Source organism: Hyaena hyaena, unplaced genomic scaffold (assembly GCF_003009895.1).
Source record: "Hyaena hyaena isolate Hyena2069 unplaced genomic scaffold, ASM300989v1 scaffold_86, whole genome shotgun sequence".
NCBI lineage: Eukaryota > Metazoa > Chordata > Mammalia > Carnivora > Hyaenidae > Hyaena > Hyaena hyaena.
In genome coordinates this window covers 374,593-394,866 of record NW_024080721.1, presented here as the reverse complement: position 1 = coordinate 394,866, position 20,274 = coordinate 374,593, and the positions used below count along the sequence as shown (strand labels likewise).

Below are 20,274 nucleotides of genomic sequence, written 5' to 3'. Positions count from 1 at the left end.
CAGATAGGGGTACACCCAAGGAGCCAAAACATTGCTACCGCTTTTCTATCTTCCCAGAATCTTAGTCTCGGAGAATGGAAAGTGCTTGGGATGGGGTGGGTGTGAGTGGGGAGTTTCAGAATAAAAAAAACCTCAATAGTCAGCTTAACAGCAAGAAAACCGTATATAAGCACGTACCAGACTGGACACCTGTGGAGGAAGGATGGTGGAAACGGAAATCTTGGGTACCTATTCTATGCACCAGAATGAGGGAGGCCCTGTGAATATGCCCCACAGGACATCAAAACTTTAAAGTTAGCATTTTCTCTGTGACCTTCTAACAGGTCCCTGAATATGGGTTGCCGGTGATGTCCATGGTCAAAATACTGGGGTCTGCGCTCTCACCTTGGGATTGCAGAGTAAAGCAGTGATCCCCAAAAGAAAGGGTGAGGTGATCAGTTCTGTCTGCACTTGGATTTGCCTTTTATTAGAGAGGGACATTTTAAAAAAATGTTTATTTTATTTTTGAGAGAGAGTGAGCAAGCTAGCGGGGGAGGGGTAAAGAGACAGAGAGAGAGACAGAGAGACAGAGGATCTGAAGTGGGCTCTGCAATGACAGCAGAGAGCCTGATGTGGAGCTCGAACTCGTGAATTGTGAGATCATGACCTGAGCTGAAGTCCAATGCTCACCTGACTGAGCAACCCAAGTGCCTCGGGTGGGGGTGGGGGGCATTTCTGTTTGCGACTACCATACTTGCTCCCTGACCCTTCACTTGATCTTTTGGGGCACCAGCTAGTGCTGGGTATTGCTGTGTGAGCAGATTCTATTTGGTCCCAAAGTCCTGCCCTCTGCCTCCTCTCCATTTATTTCAATTGAGTAATGACTATGGGAATCGCAGCTTTACTTCTGACTCCTAGTTGGCTCTAAAGTTCGAACCTGGTTGTAGGATCTGGGACCTGCTAGAAGCCGTGGGGAGCTGTGTGGGTTAAGAGCAAGGTCTCTACACTCTGACACCTAGGGCCTGGGTCTCAGCTCTGCCCCTTAGTAAATTCAGGCCTCTGCCAAATCACCTTGTCTCTCTGAGCCTCAGTGCCTTCCTCTGCAAAATGGGAATAATAGTGTCTGCTTCAAGGGATACTTCTAGGGGATTACATAAGATGTGTTGTGAAGTGCGAAGCACCACACTTGGCACCTAGTACACGGTCAGTAAATATACATTCTTACTGTTTTCATTCACCTTTCCCCTTTGCTCCAATGCGGTCATCAGAATTTCTCAGAGTGTCTGCTTTCCCTGGACCTCGGGGCTGTGTTGACATGACAGTTTAACTGACTCTTGCTCACTTACCAATTTTAGTTTCTTATTGACAGAGTGCTCTCTCACTGCCTCTCTGAGGGAACGCAGATCTGTCCTGGAAAGGTGTGCGTACGCACTCAGGAGGGTTTCCCTTCCTGCCATTCACTAGCCAGCGGTGTCATTTCCTTCCTGGTGTGCCTCTAATGCATCTGCGTACCTGTTTACAACGACAGTCTATCTCTTCCAAGGGAACTGGAGTTCTGGGGAGTCAGGAGGCTCACCTGGGGTGGTCTCTGCTGGTACCCCAGGCCTAGCGCTGTGCAGGGCTCAGTAGGTATTTTGCTGGATAAATGAATCAAAAAACGGAGGCAGTGGTTGGGCTGAGAGCCCTGAGTCACCTGTGCAGAATGTTCTTAAAGTCTTCCATGGGCCCAAAGTAGGCTTGCAGTGTCTGGTTCTTTCCTTTTATTGCATTTTTTAAAATGTTTATTTATTTTTGAGAGAGAGAAGGGGAAGAGGGACAGAGAGAGAGAGAGAGAGGGAGAATCCCAAGTGGGCCTCACACTGTCAGTGCAGAGCCTGACTGGGGGCTTGAACCCACAAACCGAGAGATCATGACCTGAACCAAAGTTAGACGCTCAACTGACGGAGCCACCTAACCCCGTCCCATATGTTCTTTCCTTTCTAGAAGCCATACTCTGCTTTCTATTTCATTCCTGAAAAGGATGTCTAATTTGTCACCACATAGACTCTTTTTTTTTTAAACCTCTCTGGTGACACTTTGGTCCATGGAAATACTCATCTAATCCATTCAAAGGTGCTGGAGCTGCATTCCCTTCTCTGGTTCTTCAAGAATGGGACCCGAGCGGTTGGTAGAGGATTTCAGCCAGGAAAACGGTTGTTGCCTAATGGGAAACTTAGTACACTTGTCCCCATCGGCACCAGGTAATGTAGGGAAGTGTTAAATCACTGTATTGTACACCTGAAATGAATATTACACTGTATGTTTGCTAACTGGAGTTAAAAGAAAAACTTAAAAGTAAATAAATAAAAAAAAATAAAGATACTTGGGGGGATAAAAGAGGCCTAGGAAACCTCCTCGCCCTCGTTAGTTTCAAAGGTAAACTTCCCGCGATCTTTAGCTGACGGACAGCGATAGTCACGTGATACAATCAAATATTAACTTGGAGTATAGATTGGTTCTTGCGACATATAAGTAGGGGAGGGCAGACTTTTGGCAGGTGAGAGGCTTGGTCGCAGATGCAGGAGAGCCATGACAGCGGGGGCCCGAGGTCCACGTCGGCTTGTGCTGGGGTTGCTACTGTGTGTGCTGAACCCCTCTGTGTCCCAGGGTGGGAAGCTGCTGTTGGTGCCCGTCGATGGCAGCCACTGGTTGAGCTTGCTCGGGGTCATCCAGCAGCTGCACCAGCGAGGACACGACATAGTGGTCGTAGCTCCCGAAGCCGCCATGTACATTAAAGAAGATGCGTTTTATACCTTGAAGAGCTACCCCGTGCCATTCCGCAAGGAGGATATGGAAGAGGCTTTTATCAGTCTCGGGCATGATGTTTTTGAAAAGAAACCTTTCCTGCAGTATGCAGTCCAGATATACAAGAAAATCAAGAAGGACTCTGCTCTGCTTTTTTCTGCCTGCTCCCACCTACTGCACAACCAGGAGCTGATGGCCTCCCTGGTAGAAAGCGGCTTCGATGCCGTGTTGACAGACCCTTTCCTTCCCTGCGGCCCCATCGTGGCCCTGTACCTGGAGCTGCCCGCCGTGTTCTTCTCAAACGCACTGCCATGCGGCCTAGATTTGCAAGGTACCCATTGCCCCAGCCCACCATCCTATGTGCCCAGGGTTCTGTCCCTTAACTCAGATCACATGACCTTCCTACAGCGGGTAAAGAACATGCTCATTCTCGCATCAGAGGGCTTTCTGTGCAACATGGTTTATTCCCCATATGCACCACTTGCCTCGGAAATCCTTCAGAAAGATGTGACGCTCCAGGACCTTATGGGCTCCTCATCAGTATGGCTTTTCAGAAGTGACTTTGTCAAGGATTACTCCAGGCCCATCATGCCCAACATGGTTTTTATTGGTGGGATCAACTGTGCCAGCCAAAAGCCTCTTTCCCAGGTGTGTATATGAGGGGGATGCTTTACAAGCCTATCTCCTTGCCAGGACTTTGGTTGGATGAACTTGCCCTGCTGTATGCTGAATGAGCACACTGAGGTAGCGTCACGTGCCCTCTTTCGTTAGCTTCTGCCTTACAAATCGCCCGGTGCTGGGTTGTAACCTATATCTGTTGTGGGCATCATCTTCTGGATTATTTCTTTGTCCGGGACACTTTAAGAGAGCGTATTTGGGCATTTCATTCTGTGTGCTCTAGCGTACAGTAATCCATGAGATGCGACAAAGGTTAATTGCCATGAGCACAGAGCAATTAGTTCAGGGATCCTTGCAGAGAACAAAAATCTGCAGTATGAACCTTGTTGCCCTTGATTGGGATAGACACCCACGGTTCAAGGCTGGGGGAATAATTCTGTGACATCTATGCCTCCTGGTGGCACAAGTTGCCTTTATGTTTCCGGTGTTGAAGCTCCAGTTACTCGATACTCTGATAGGAAGCTGGCTCCTGGAGTCCCTTGTCTTCTAATAAGTAAATATGAGACAGTCTGATCCCAGCATTCGGCAGAAGTGTCCCAAGCCTCATCCTTTGTGATGCTTAGAAGTTAATTTTTTCCCATACAGAATTTGAGGTATGCAAAACAGTGGCATTCACAATCCTCATCCCACATCTCAATGGAGGTGATAGAGAATAACAGGAGAGTCTCTATCAGATGGGAGGTTGGGAAGGACTCTCCAAGAAGGTGACATTTCAGTGGGCAATTTGTTCATTTATTTCACAAGTATTGGTTGAGGATCTGCTGGTAACTCAGTCACTTTGCAGGTTCTGAGTCTGGTCTCTACTAAAGGGACTATCATCACCCTCCGATGGCACTGAATCTTATTCCCAGGGTGACTCCACTGTGATTCACATTTTAAAAGATCATGTTAATATCATGGCAAGGAGAAACTTTAGGCAGCAGAAGGAACACTGGGTGAGAATTCCAGTGCTGTGTGGATGGCTCCACTCCATTGCCGTGTGACCTCATCTCTTCTATGAAGCTCTGACTCTTCCCCCGTAATGTGAAGAGAGATCTGGTGACTCCCACCAATAAAGTTCTGATGCCCCAAGGAAGTACATGTCTGATGAGGTGATCTGGTTAAGAAAGAAGGAGATGGTATTGAGTTTTTAGAAAGCAAAATGAGAAAACCTCACGTTAATAGAAAACCAGTCATAATTCTCTTTCATACATAGGAAAAGGTGAAATATTACCAAACCAGTGGTGGGCACATCATAGATCAAAGGAAAGAGAGGTAGTCAGCATGTCCAAGTGAAGAGTGAAATTAAAGAGAAATATTTTTGTCATCATTATATAGGATCCAAGTGAAAATGATTGTTTCACATTTACTTTGAAATTTAAAACTTTGGAGATGTGCAAGCATAATAGAAAACTCCCCATTCGAACTAGAAGTGTTTGTTTATCAACCTGCATAGATGTCCCCAGTTACACCAGCCTTCTTGCTACTCCTGGGACATTCCAAAATCTTTCCTGGTTCATGACCCTTGAACTTGATGTTCTGTCCTTCTGGCTGTCTTCTTATTTTTCAGATCAGCTGTGATAGTGCTTCCTCAGGGAGTCCTTCTCTCCAAGATAGCATCCTGTGCTATTTCCTTCATAGCACATTAAATACCATGATCATTTCATTTAGATGATTGTTTATTGGCCATCTCTTCCATATATGTTTGGGTGGGGACCACTTCTGCCCATCACTGCATCCTTAACACTTGGCAAAAGGTCGCCCATGATTGGCGTAAATATCAACGTCTAGGGCACGTAATAGGCACTTACCAAATGTTTGTTAAAGGAATGAACGAAAACCAACAAAGGGCTTGAACTGAGGACCAGTCACCAGACAGGCAGTGATCTCCACCAGTTCATTGGACTCCAACAATTACATACAAACATAGGTACATGTAGGTAAGCTCTTGTTCCTTATTTTACAAAAAAGATAACAATATATCCCCACTGCTCACCTATCAGTATGTCTTGAATGTCTATTTTCTATTTTTATATCTATTTTTTAAAAGTGTTCCATGTTTCACGGTATTTATGGGCCACATATTATTCTGTTTGCCACCTAGTCTAGTTTCTTAGGAAGAACACTGAAGTTTGCATTCCAGGGTCTTTCTCTTCTTGGTGCTACTTCAAATATTACCTTAACCAAAGATCAAGTATTTTGTAGTTTTCTTCATATTTTTACTTCCCCTCCCCCTTTTTTGGGGGCCACTGCAGTGAATGTGATAGTTTTTTCCATTTCTGTCTGTAGCTGATTATCTACTTGCTGTTCAGCTCAAAATAAAAATTCAGCCAACTCAAAATATTGATTCTGTCATTAAAGAAACCAGTAGGCTGTCTCTCATCAATAAAGAAACTGTGGTTTCTTCTGTTCTAAATTCCATGCTAATTATTGGTCTTACTAAAAAGTTTTTTCTTTTTTTTAAATTTTTTTTAAGGTTTTTATTTATTTCTAGGAGAGAGAGAGAGAGAGAGACAGCATGAGCAGGGGAGGGTCAGAGAGAGAGGGAGTCACAGACTGAAACAGGCTCCAGGCTCTGAGCTGGCAGTCAGCACAGAGCCCGACGCGGGGCCCGAACCCACGAACCGCGAGATCATGACCTAAGCGAAAGTCAGACGCTTAACCGACTAAGCCACCCAGGTGCCCCAACTAAAAAGTTTTTTCTAATGTTTATTTTTGAGAGAGACAGAGAGAGACACAGAGAGGGAGACAGAGTATGAGAGGTAGAGGGGCAGAGAGAGAGGGAGACACAGAATCTGAAGCAGGCTCTGGGCTCTGAGCTGTCAGCACAGAGCCTGATGTGGGGTTTGAAGCCACGAACCACGAGATCATGACCTGAGCTGAAGTCAGATGTTTAACTGACTGAACCACCCAGGCGCCCCTCAGATACTGGTCTTATTGAAATCGCTAGAATGTTTCAAAACAATTGAATAATGTTGGCAATTGCAAGGATTCTTATCCTTCTCCTGATTGTAATGAAGATTGATTTCCTTTTCATTCTTTTTTCCCCTTTTCTTTCTTTTCTTTTCCTTTTTTATTTTGAGAGAGAGTGAGAATGCAAGTGGGGTAAGGTCAGAAAGAGAGGGAGAGAGAGAATTCCAAGTAGGCTTTGCACCATTAGCATGGAGCCTGATGTGGGGCTCGAACCCATGAACTGTGAGATCATGACCTGAGCCGAAACCAAGAGTTGGACACTTAACCGACTGAGCCACTCATGTGCCCCTAAAGATTGATTTTCATTTCATCATTTTGTATTATGTTTGCCCTTGTTCTTTGGCAAATAATCTTTATTTATTTAAATGATTTTCTTCTTTAGGATGTTTAACAGGAGTGGCTGCAGAACGTTATCCACTGTCTTTCTCAATATCATAGTTTTGGCATCATTTATTGATGTATATATGTATTTTAAAGTTTATTTAGAGAGAGAGAGAGAGAGAAAGAGAGAAACAGAGAGGTGGCGAGGGGTAGAGAGAGAGAGAGAGGGAGAGAGAGAGAGAATCGCAGGCAGGCTCTGCACTGTCAACCCAGAGCCTGATGCAGGGCTCAGTGTCATGAACCATCATTATCTGAGCCGAAATCAAGAGTCAGACTCTTAACCAACTGAGCCACCCAGATGCCCCTCCATATATTTTCTTCCCCTGTGAATTTCTCTAAGTGGTGAGTTGTGTTGACTGAGTGTTAGTTGCTGCCTTGTTTGGTGGAATCAAACCTCAGTATGAGAATGACCTTGTAAACCGTACCTGACAGCAGTCCTCTTTGTCCTACTTAGCATTTTTAATTTGAAATTCTACTTTTTTGATATTAACATCACCATTTCTGACTATCTTGCTGGTATTTCCCTAGTGTCTTTTTGGTACCCCTTTGTCTTCAAGCTTTCTTTTTCTTCTTTTTAAATAACACGGCACTGATATTTTTCACCTGGTCAAGACAATTTTGCCAGTTTGCTCTTAATTTAAAAATTGGTGGATTTGATTCTTTAAATTTTTTTAATGTTTTATTTATTTCTGAGAGAGAGAGAGAGAGAGAGAGAGCGTGAGCAGGAGAGGGTCAGAGAGAAGGAGATACAGAATCAGAAGTAGGCTCCAGGCTCTGAGCTAGCCATCAGCACAGAGCCCGATGCAGGCATGAACCCACAAACCATGTGATCATGACCTGAGCCAAAGTTGGTCGCTTAATCAACTGAGATCCTGGTGGATTTGATTCAAACTTTCCCAGTTTACTTTATTTTTATTTTACACGGTCAATTTTCCTTTTCCTGATTTTTGCTGGTTTGTCAAGTTGCTGTTTATTTTCTTTTTTCCCTTTGTTTATTTATTTATTTTATTTTAGAGAGAGAGAGAGAGAGAGTCCAAGTAGGGGAAAGGGGCAGAGAGAAAGGGGAGCAAAGAGAGAGAACCCCACTGATATTCCTGGTCATTGCAGAGCCTGACGCAGGGCTCAATCTCACAACCCTGAGATCATGGCCTGAACTAGAATCAAGAGTTGGACACTCAACTGAATGAGCCCAGATGCCCCATATCTCTTTTGTTAATTAAAGAATGTTACTCTATGCTTCCATTCCTCTAGTGGAGATTGTCCTGGTCTCAAAGCTCTTGGTCAAAGTCCTGATCTTCAAGAATAAAGACACAATATTTAGTGGATAAGGAGAGTCCACAGGGAGAGCACACCTAGCATTGGGCATGTGTGGCCATCATGTCCATCATGCCCGATGGACAAAAGATAGTAGAACAGCACTGAGAGCAAAGGAATGAAGCTCAAGAATTCTAAGATGTCATTCCCTGCTCAGTGTGAGAGACCATCTTTGTGGAAAGCAGGGATTCAGAAATGATATCTACCCAGACATGTTGGGTCTGAGGAAACAGCCAACCAGAACGTAGGTGAGAAAAGAGACTTGGAGATGGTGGGAAGAAAGACTGGTGAGCAGGGAAGCTTGTGGTCTTTGTCGGTGGCTCCGAATGCGTAATGGTACGGCAACTGGTTTCCAACATGCCAAGTGTTTCCCAAGGGTTTTGAGAAACAGAAGACATTTGGGAAGAGAAATCTAATAAAGGCCTGGAGCTCAAAATACTAAACTCTCAGCAGAAGTTAGGACCTGTGTTAAAGACTTCAATGGGATGGGCAGGTGTTTTCACTTCAGAGGTGGCCTCATGCTTTTTGGAAGGGGATACGAGGTGGGGGAGTCAAGGGTTATCTTCAGTTAACACATTGCTTCACTCTTTGGCCACACCAGAGTCTGTGAAGTCAGGGTCAGGTGTAGGGGAAGTTTTGCCAGCAGGGTGTGGACCTCACCATTATTAAATCCCAGAGGAGCTTGCCGAGAGTAGGTGTTGCCTACGACAATACCATCTCTGCAGTTTGCCCTTCCGTGATCTGTAGATGAACTTCTGTGACATTTAAACTTTAGCCTTGCTATTTAACTCTGGGCATTTATGGACCTGTGAATTCGTTTTTTATGGTAATCACACCCGGCTGGGTGCTGAGTGGGTGTGGGGGAGTGTGCAAGGAGGTGAAACCAGACATGGTCCTTTGTAGACATGGTTAAAGGAAGAGTGGGTTTCATGCAGGAAGGAAGGTCCTAGGAAGTGAGATAAGCTGTTTACCTTCATTCAGGAGAAGAAGCTCAAAAGGTACTTGGAGAGGAGCCATCTTTTCCCAGGAAAGAAGGATGTGGTACATCCTGGGGAGGAAAGACTTTAGGAAAACCATTCTTACGAGGTCTTTGCCATAAACCAAAATTGCAGCGTGGCAGTGGGGAGGATGGATCCTGGCCTCCCCGACCTTTCAGAGAACCCCAATGGGGAAGGCCAGGACACAGCCACTAGGAGCCAGAAGCCTTGAAGAGAGCTGCTGGGGCGGGGAGAGGGGTGGAGGAACCAGAAAGGGAGCTCATCCCTGAAAGGGCTGGACAGTATTGGGTTTTTACTGGTCATGCTCTGAACCAAATTTGAAAAACGTCCCTTAAAATCACATGTGCTGAGCCCTGTCGGAAGTCTTCTACATGTCACTCCAGGGTGGCCAGTGTTCTGGTTTGTCATATCCCAGGAAACCCCTCAGTTCTGGGCAAACCCCACCACATCACACAGTCTCATTAATGTCCGTGGAATTCTTGGGAGACATAGAAAACCATTTGGGAGACTCGAGGGGAGTTAATTAGATCATTAATAACCTACAGTTGGGGGGAAATTGCCATACTCACACCTTGCTCTATTTCCTCTACATGGAATTGCCACTTTGTATGTGTGCGCATGCAGGTGTGTGCCTATGTACATGCATGTGTGTATGGCTGAGCATGTGTGTTTCCTGAAGACCAAAGTACTCTGGAGCTGGTTTTGAAGGTTGGGGTCCAATCAGGCTAAGCTGCGATTACTGCTGAGGGTTGAGTCTGGGGACTTCCTTACTCTCTTCCTGGGGACACAGCCACCACTCATGACTCAATGCAGCTAATACTGCTGTTCTTCTGATTGGATTAAGTTTTGGTTCTTACTTCTCAGCGCTTTTGTCTGACATCCGTCTCTAAAGTCTATTCCTTATTACTTCAGGAGTAGGTCCTTGATAGGTCATAATCTGTGATCTGCACTTACTAGTGGGGTCCCCACCATCACCATCTCTCACTCTTATACACATAGACACTTCTACGATCCCATCCCCCTGCTTCATCCAAGGGAACCATAGATCGTTCATCTTCTCGTAGTTGAAAGGTTCATTATCAACTAGAAAAACACTCATAGTTCGAATACACCAAAACTCACTCATTAAAACAATTGCTCCTTAATAAAGATGCTGATTTCATAGCAATAGGGCAGTCTTAGCAATGGGAAAGGCTGACTCAGATCCCTCTGTTTTCTAGTGATGTGGTCTTGGGTGCAAGGCCTAGGTGGAGGGCTTATCACACAGCCCCCTCTCTGTTCTCCATTCCTTATTCCTTGGGTCATCTGCCCAGAAGTTTCTTCAGGAACAAGCCCCGTTGCTTTGTCTTGAGCGTTGTCCTAACACAGCCATGGCTCCAATGCCCAATGCTGGTCTTGGTTGGAGGAGTAGAGCGGCCTTGCAGCTGCAATCTTCCTTGGGTGGCGGTCAAGGATGCACTGCTAGAAGGAATCAAGACATGGAATCATCTCTGAAACAGGACTCGGGGGTGGGTCATGTGCAGGCTGGGTTCAGACTCACTGCCTGTTTATCTTTCCCACCGGTGGCTTTGGTGCTCAGGGTCTTCTCACCAAAGCTCAGGCTTTGGTGCTCTTGACCCTCTCTGAACTCCACAGAGGGGGCTCAGAGCCTGGTGCACCCTTGGCAAGGTTTTCTGTCCCACATTCGTATCTTTCATATCCGGGGAGATTTCCTGCTTTCGAAAGTGCATTATGAAGCCAGCAAAAAAAGATTCAGATATCTTTCTGTATGTTCTTGCTAAGGCAGGATAGTTGACTTAAATTCTTCAGAAATGTCTTCTCCAGGAAAGATGGGAAAATGCCAGGTTGACTGGTTAAATTTCAGCACCCAGTTGACATGAATATGATCCCTAATCACCCCAGTGTATTGGCTGTGGGGAAGTAAGTGTTGTTAAAGGCTGTCTTGGCTATTTGAGGGTTTTCCTTAATTGTGAGCCTCATCCTTAACTCTATTTGCAGCTTTGTGCTTTGACTCCATTCATTCTCTCAACATAAAAGGGATATTCCAGAAGCCTTCAAAAGTAATACACATCTTTACTGTAGATTTTCTTAAAGGGGCTGTGCAGGAGTTTTAGAGTCTGCAAACAGCTTTCAGAAATTCTCTTTGGACAGCTTTCCTCTTTCCCAATGTCTCCCTTCACCAATCTGTTAAACGGTTCTCTTCCCTCTTGGTGATGCTCATTCACCTTTCCTCCCTCCTTCCATACTGCCTCCTGCCCTCTGCATCAGTCCCTTTCCTGAAAGCCTGCTTTCTCCCAAGACCCTCTCAGCCGCTTGAAGCTCCTGGGAAGTGGATCTGGTCTTATCTCTGATTGCTTTTCCTTTGGAAAATTAGCACATTACCTGGATTCTGCATCTCAAAAAAGAACCCAGGAGATAATCAGATAAGCAAGAAGCCTTCCTCCTGTGGAAGGGAGTAACAGGGGGTGGGGAGGGGGAAAGAAGGCTACAACATGCACTAATATTTTGTGTCTCTAACACACACAGATACACACACACACACACACACACACACCTTTAATCATGCTCTTAAGAAGAAGAGATCTGATTCACAGCTGAATTGTGCAGTTCCCAAAGAATGTGTGAAGAAAATTAACTGGAAATTTCTCTTCTGGTTCTAGGAATTTGAAGCCTATGTTAATGCTTCTGGAGAACATGGAATTGTGGTTTTCTCTTTGGGCTCCATGGTCTCGGAGATTCCCGAGAAGCAAGCTATGAAAATTGCTGATGCTTTGGGTAAAATACCTCAGACGGTAAGATTCCATACTATTCTGTACCTTCCGTATCTCTATCTTCACAAGAGTTGGAACCCCAACTTCTAGTATTGAAATTAAATCCTATCAGTTGGACTTTAGGCTTGGAGTTCCCTGCAACTTCCTGATTACTAATCCAAAGGTCTTTTTGCCATGTTACTCTCAACTATTCTGTTAGACTGTGGTCTGCTTTCATGTGGAGGTCTTATTTTCTCTAAGAAACTCAACAGTGTATTAAGGAGAATTTATTTTATTGGTAAAATAAACAGGACAGTGTTTCTTCATGTTACATAAGGAGTTTTTCTACAAAAAGTTGCTGGTCAGGACATGGGATTCGTTTCTTACATTGCTGTTCCTATAATTCGACATCCACTCATTTTATGAAGTAAAGTTCCCCCTGAAGTGCAGAAAAGTGCAAAAATCACAAATATACGGCTTGGTGGATTTGCACAAATTCACAGTATGTTACCAGTCCCCAGAAGCCTTCCCAGTTGCTATGCCTCCTCCCCCCGCTCACTGCCAAGGTTACGTTCATTCAGAGGGCTCCACATTCCAATGAACATGGCAGATATTTCTGAATCACTGTATTTTTAAACACTGTAGTTAAACTAAACTCTTGTCTCTGAAAGGTCCTGTGGCGGTACACTGGCACTCCACCATCAAATCTTGCGAAGAACACCATACTTGTCAAGTGGCTTCCCCAAAATGATCTGCTTGGTATGTGGGCAGGATCTGGTGTGTAGGTCAAACCCAAGTGCAATTAAGAAAGTGGCTTGTGCGTGGCTATTCTCAAGGGTTCTTTAGCTATTTTGGCCAAAGTGTTCCACATTGCTTTTTACCCCATGGGGCACTTCACCCCACATTTTCCTCTGTAGACTTCTGCAAGAGCCACACATGGGTGTCACTGAGTCCTTATCATGCCTGCAGAGCCTAGATGGTGTGGGACTGTGACACTCAGTGACTTGACCTCTGGCATCCTTCCCTGTTTTGTTTCTCAGGTCACCCAAAGACTCGGGCCTTCATCACACATTCTGGCTCCCATGGCATATACGAGGGAATATGCAATGGCGTTCCAATGGTGATGCTACCCTTATTTGGTGATCAGATGGACAATGCAAAGCGCATGGAGACCCGGGGGGCTGGATTGACCTTGAACGTCCTGGACATGACTTCTGAAGATTTAGCAAATGCCCTAAAAACTGTCATCAATGACAAAAGGTAAGAGAAAAGGTACAGAGGAATACTACCTGTATCCTGGCCATCTCATTACCATAAATATCCAAATGTGAAAACAAACACATAAAAACCTAATTAATAAGTAAGATGATCTGGGGGTTATTATTATGCATTTTATGAAAGGATGCTTTTATTCCTAGAGAACTTATCATAGAAATGATTTTAAAGAGTTAAAAAAAATTTTTTTAAGCTTATTTATTTATTTTGAGAGAGATAGGGAGAGAAGCAGAAAAAGAGAGGAAGGGAAGGAGAGCATGAGTTGGGGAGGGGCAGAGAGAGAATCCCAAGCAGTGCAGAGCCCAACACGGGGCTTGATCTCACAAACCTAGAGATTATGACCTGAGCCAAGATCAAGATCAAGAATCAGATGTTTAACTGAGCCACCCAGGTGCCTCCAAAATGATTTTAAATATTATTTCTCTTGGTAGGGTTAAAACTCCAATTTATTAAAAAATATTGTCACCCAGTAGACATCTACTCTTTAAGAAGAGAGACATATTCCCTAATGAGCAAAGTATCCATATGACAAAAACTAAGAGCCTAGAAGTATAGTTCTCCCTAACACTGAAACCCGTGAGAAATTTTATGGGGATTTATAAATGGGGAGGAGTGTCGTGTGATATCACAAAGGCTAATGATAAAAGCAAAGATGAGTTTATTCAAATGTGGCTCTGAAACAATTTAAGAGGCAAAAGCCTTCAGATCAAATGATCTCTTCATGGAATTTATTGTATTGCTGTCAAGTTCACTAGTAATAGGTTGGTCAAAGCCTTGTGGGAAGAAGCGATGGGCAGGATGGACTTCATCCACCAGTTAACGCATGTGTGTGTGCATGTGTGGGTGGGTGTGCATGTGTGTGTCTCTGTGTGTGGAGTCCTTCACCCACAGTTGCTTTGTCTTGAGAAAGACATCAGTTAAAAGGACAGATGTGAAAACACTGGAGTGTATTCAGATGGGAGGAGACATTGCCCAGGGTGACACAGTGAGCCTGGGCAAGGAAAAATGGAGGGAGACATGGGGTGCCCACATGCATGGTGCCAGTGGATGGGAAAGAAAAACCCACACAACCCCAGTGTAAACGCCCAGAGTGCCTGGTGGGTGCCATCCCTCCGTTCTGAATGGCACCTTCCGGCCGCCCTGCTTGTTGGGGTCAGGATGTGCTGCTCACACATCAGTGCGTGGAACCCCGACTTCTCTCCATGTGCGGACAAAACCCATTCCTGAGGTTCACGTTAGTAATGCAATTAAAAAAATTTTTTTCAGGGGCGCCTGGGTGGCTTAGTCGGTTAAGCGTCCGACTTTCGCTTGGGTCATGATCTCGCAGTTCGTGGGTTCGAGCCCCGCATCGGGCTCTGTGCTGACTGCCAGCTCAGAGCCTGGAGCCTGTTTCAGTCTGTGACTCCCTCTCTCTCTGACCCTCCCCTGCTCATGCTGTCTCTATCTCTCTCCTAGAAATAAATAAAACATTAAAAAAAAAATTTAAAAAAAAATTTTTTTTCAATGTTTTTTATTTATTTCTGAGAGAGAGAGAGAAAGAGGCAGCATGAGCAGGGAAGGGTCAGAGAGAGAGGGAGAGAATTCGAAGACAGGCTTCAGGCTCCGAGCTAGCTGTCAGCACAGAGCCCAATGCAGGGCTTGAACCCACGAACCGTGAGATCATGACCTGAGCTGAAGTCGGACGCTCAACTGACTGAGCCACCCAGGCGCCCCTAGTAATGCAATTTTGATCTTTTGTTCTGTGATACAGACAACTATCTGGAACCTAAAAATGACTTGGTAGAATTTCTCATATTTTTAAAAAACGTTCATCAATCAGCTTGAGAGTCTAGTAACTGCATTTGTCTGTTCACGAGTCATCACTACCTAACTGTGAATCACCCTGTTCCTGGAACTCTAAGCAGGGAGATAAAGACATCAGATGATGCAGCCAGGCCATAACAGGTGCTCAATAAATACTGAATGAATGAATGAAAGTTATAGAATATCTATCTTGTTTAAGAGAAGATTTATATAAAAGAAGATGTTTAACAGGACTTATGGCCAAATATTGATATCACAGTACAATAATGTATAGACATAAAATGATAGACCTGTCTCAAGACGGTAATTATCATAATTACTCCTGAATAAAAATATCTTACTTTCTTCTTTTTCTTCTCCCTCCACCTTCTCTTTCTTCTTGCGGTGCATCCACACTGAGGGCTGTAGCATCTAACCCAGTTTGGACGTGGTTGTTCCAATTCAGCTATCAACGCTGTCCAAAATAGACAAAAATCTGTTTTGCTTCCCAGGCTGCATGGACACAGCCTCATGCTAAAGTTAGCACTTGGGCACTTGGTGTGATGTTTTACCAATGGACAGTATGCCACCATCTTGCGGACGGCACTTATAAATGGCTTTTACTTTGAGTAGATGTGATTGTTTAAAACTGTGAGAGGGAAACTGCTCATAATTTCTGAAATGACCTTTTCCTTTATTTCTTTCTCTTATTAATACAAAACGTCGTCTAATTTCCTACAAACATATCACAGAAAAGAAGAAAATAGGAAGCAAGGTTCAAATAATTTAATATTATAACTTTGGCTTCCTGTTTTCTTTCTACTTTTTTTTTTTTTAAATTTCAGAGATAAAGACCAGTGTGTGTGTGTGTGTGTGTGTGTGTGTGTGTGTTCTTTCTGTCTATAGTGGAAACACATTGCCTCTACCAAGTTTGTAAAATCTGGTAGCCTTCCCAAGCACAGCAAGCCTAAGGGGAGGAGGGGTCATGATGGTCGGTGTTCCAGCACTCATGTAACTGCCTTTGTGTTTAGCTACAAGCAGAACATCATGCGCCTGTCCAGCCTGCACAAGGACCGCCCCGTCGAGCCCCTGGACCTGGCTGTGTTCTGGGTAGAGTTCGTCATGAGACACAAGGGGGCTCCGCACCTGCGCCCTGCAGCCCACGATCTCACCTGGTACCAGTACCATTCTTTGGATGTGATCGGCTTCCTCCTGGCCATTGTGCTGGGCGTAGTCTTCATCACTTATAAAGGCTGTGCCTTCGGCTGCCGGAAATGCTTTGGGAAAAAGGGACGAGTTAAGAAATCTCACAAGTCCAAGACACACTGAGAAGTGGGTGGGAAATGAGGTGACCCAAAGTTGCAACTGGAGACAATGTTAAATTTATGTTATGCTTATTAAAGAAATACTTAGCCCTAAGGGAGATACCCTCCGTGGGTTGTTGTTGTTGTTGTTGTTGTTGTTTTTAAATAGGAACAATCTAGGGGTGCCTACGTGGTTCAGTCAGCTAAGCTTATGACTCTTGATTTTGGCTCAGGTCACGATCTCATGGTTGTGAGATCAAGCTCCGAGTTGGGCTCTGCACTGAGCGTGGATCCTGCTTGGGATTCTCTCTCTCCCCCTCTCTGCCCCTCCCCTCCCCCATCAAAAATTAATAGATGAACTTTAAAAGCAATCTAAGCAGCAAGTCACACCTGTAGGTAGAGATACCTGAATATGTTTTCTGCCCCCTTTAGGATCTTTAATTTGGACTATATTCGTCCCTTTTCTTTTTTTTTTTTTTTTTTCTCGATCTCTTTCTCTCTTTATTTTATTTTATTTTTTTTTTTACAAATAGTTTATTGTCAAATTAGTTTCTACATAACACTCAGTGCTNATCCATCAGTCCTCAGTTTTTGTCAGCATTCAAGAGTCTCTCATGGTTTGCCTCTCTCCCTTTCCCCCACCATTTCCGCCCTTCTTCTCCCCCTTGTTCCTCCGTCAAGTTCCTCCTAATCCTCCTATATGTGCAAACATATGGTATTTGTCCTTCTCTGCCTGACTTATTTCGCTCAGCACCTTTTCAAATGACTTGCCAAGAGGGTTGGACAGGTCCCTCCTGAGCTTTGCATTACTTTTCTTACTCAGCAATGAGGCTTCTTTGGGGTCATAGGTTCCAGAGGTGGTCTTACCCCCACTACCTCAAAGGACGGTTCTAACATCATCGTCTGGCTTCTGTAGACCGTTGTGATCAATTCTGTCCCCGGTAATGACAGGTCCTAACTTATATTCATGCCTCACAGATGTCACTTTGTGTATTCAAAGAAGGAAACATTTATTCCCTTAGGGCATGGTGCCTTATACTTGAAATAAATCGATGACATAGGGGTGCCTGGATGGATCAGTCGATTAAGAATCCCACTCTTGATTTTGGCTCAGATCGTGATCTTGCAGTTTGTGAGATCAGGCCCTGCGTCCAGCTCTGCACTGATAACATGGAACCTACTTGGGATTCTCTCTCTCTCTCTCTCTCTCTCTCTCGGCCTCTCTCTCTCTCTCTCAAAATAAATAAAAATAAACTTTAAATAAATACATAAATGGCATAGGATCTTTTGAGGACAGTGTCTGATTTCTGACTTTAGGGAAAAGAATGATGTATAAAGTTGATGAGTGGCGTGTTCAAGAGGATCATCATGGCTTTTGCCAAATGGATCTGAATTTGAGAGAACCCCAAAGTATAGTGTCTCACAAATGTATTTTCTCTGACGTTTTCCACAACTAAAAACATTAATAAATTCGTACAAATTCTTTTTCTTAGGCGTTCTTCTCTTCATTGTTGTTGCATTTATTTGCTGTTCATACATGTGCTAATTACACAAATAATGTGTGAGTATGACAGAACTTTTGGTCGTCCAATTGGGAAGGTGGAGGGAGGGATTGCACAGGGAAAACATGGCCACCAGGAGCCACGACTGACCCCAAGGGTCAGGGGAGAGGGAGCTTAGTGAGCTGAGGACAGGCTCCCAGATGTGTCCACTACATATTTTTGTTGTGTCCGTTTCCCCCACATTCTGCCTTGGTGTTTTCATGCATTTAAGCTCACAGGTTTCTACAAATACTTATTTTCAAGTTAGTTCCTGTAGAAGCAGAGGTGGGGAGCCCGGAAGAGTGACAGCACATGAGAGTATCTGATTTCATGAATGGATTGTACCGGAGTCAAATATTAATGCCCTAATCTGAAAAAAAAAAAGCCACAAAAAGCATTTTGATTTTGGAAAAACAAGTAGAGCCCTCTTGTTTGTTCTTGATCTTGTCACCTAGTGTCCTCTGGACAGTATGTTCAGGGGCCTCTCACTTTTTGCCATGGCTTCTGTACTCATTACGTGTGCAACAAAACAACGGCCCCTTCCTGCACCCCTCCTGATAGGCTGGCCCTTCACAATGTGGCTTTGTAGCTCTTCCCATTGAGAGGAGGACCTATTTCTCTAGCCCTCAAGTCCTGGCTGGACTGTGACCTGCTTTGGTAACATGTGACAGAGTGGGTGGGTGCCATTTCCGGGTCTAGGCCTCAGGAAGACTTCCTGTTCCCGAAGCCCACCTACTTACTGTAAAAACAGCCTGGGTGAGTCCTACTGTGTGACCGACATGTGTCCCAATCACGCTAGCCACTTCAGCCCATAGCTAGCCAACTGCCAGGTGCCTGTGGGAGGCTGTCCTAGACCAGCCAGTTCTCATCCAGCCCCCCAGCAGACTGCAGATGTATGAGCAACTCCATGGTAGAGATGGCCCGGAGCAACAGAACTACCCAGCTGACCCACAGATTTACGAACAGCACTAAATGGCCGTTTTCCATCATTAAGCTTTGAGATGGTTTGTTACACAGCAATGGCCAACTGATACATTCAGTGCTGGCCCTAAATCCATGATCTTTCATGTGTTGGGTCTTTAGACTGTCAGAGGACACAGGTGTGTCCTACCCACTTCTATATTTACCACTACACAGAGAGCCATACTTAGCTGCACACAGCAGTCAGGCAGGTAGGTTCTGCTGAATGCAATGGGGACCATGTCATTTGAGTGATCTTTGAAGGAGAAGAGCAGGCCTAGAGGGGAGTGGGAAGAGGTAGGGCAGAGGTAGCCATGAAAGAGGGGCATGCGATAACTGTCTTCTTATGTCTCTTCCATATTGGTCAGTATGTCTCCAAAGGACAGAGTGAGGAATAATGGAGGAATTTTGTGGGGAAGACGTGTTTGGCACCATGCCCGGGAAGCTCATTTTTCAACCATCTAGCTTCGATGAAGTAGAAGTGGGCTGCAAAGTGTAAGGAGTGCCCTGGTAACAGAGGTGTCCATGCAGAGACTGAGGAGCCGGCCTCTTGGCAGCGTGGGCAAACTGAGTGGGAATTTTCACTACGCAGTCTTGGACCTATGTGGCCCTGAGTCTTTTTCTGTTGCCCTGGAATGCATAGACAGCTTTCCAAAGGCCAGTATTTCATTGCTCAAACTCTTGATCTGGCCTGTTTCACAGCTGCAACTGACAAGAAACTCTTGGGTCCCATTTTTGGTTCAGGAAACAGGGTGCCTGCCCTCTTACCTGCCAGGGGGAGCCCCCTGCTCCATCCTGGAAGCCGTCCAGTCCTTGGGGAGGAAGAGTCCTCTTCCCAGGACCCCTCTGTCACCCATCCCACCCCAGCTGCCCTGACCACATCTTCCCACCCTGAGGTCCTGTGACCACATGTAGGAAGAGTCAACCAGAAGACATGACTGCCAGCTGACCTAGAAGCTGGACCTGGGAAATCGGAGGCTCCTCATCTCTTCTTCTGTCCTTGGAAAGTGGGTTCTGCTTGCCTTTCCCGCTCCCAGAGGATGACAAGGAGATAGCTTTGGGATGCTGAGATGGCACTGAGGCCATCTTGATGGTACACATGGCAGAACCCAATTAAGGCCTCTGTGTAAACTTTTAAGATGTGGTTGGCAGGTGCCGGGATCCACTTGTCTGGATGCTGCCCAAGATGAACCTCCCATGTAAGTTCTCTTGCTTATTAAAAGTGCCACCTACCAACACAGACTGGCTTCTTCAGTCTCTCCCTGCCTCTGAGTACAGAGCCCAGTTTCAGATTGCGCCCCGGAGACTTCTGTGGAGCTTGCAGACTAACAGTGCCACCCCAGGGAACTTGGTAGTGAATATCTCCCACTCGCCATATGCCCCTTTCCCAAACAGGCCACCGTACTTCACCACACACGTGGATAACAGAAATGTCTCATGACAACACAATGTGGGGTTTTAACCACAGGGCCCTCAGTCGGTAAAGACTCAGGAAGGCAGTTAGATCTCAGAGTTCCAAGGGTCTGCGACCTAACGGTGATGATTCTAGTGAAACCCTCCTGCCCTGCCAGGAGAC

At 45.1% G+C, this 20,274-nt stretch overlaps 1 protein-coding gene and 1 long non-coding RNA gene across 2 annotated transcripts; one reads left to right on the top strand and one right to left on the bottom strand.

Moving 5' to 3' along the window:
- The first annotated feature begins 2,547 nt into the window (after window positions 1-2,547).
- LOC120233357 (UDP-glucuronosyltransferase 1A1-like) lies at window positions 2,548-16,325 on the top strand. The gene is made up of 5 exons (XM_039234558.1): window positions 2,548-3,411; window positions 11,747-11,878; window positions 12,508-12,595; window positions 12,877-13,096; window positions 15,925-16,325. The coding sequence occupies exons 1-5, from the start codon at window positions 2,548-2,550 to the stop codon at window positions 16,220-16,222; spliced, it is 1,602 nt and encodes a 533-aa protein (XP_039090489.1). The 3' UTR covers window positions 16,223-16,325.
- Window positions 15,270-19,961, bottom strand: LOC120233360. Its single transcript, XR_005528797.1, has 3 exons — window positions 19,932-19,961; window positions 16,066-16,170; window positions 15,270-15,368 (listed from the first exon to the last, which is right to left on the bottom strand). It is a non-coding gene; the product is annotated as an uncharacterized LOC120233360 (long non-coding RNA).
- Window positions 19,962-20,274: the final 313 nt, after the last annotated feature.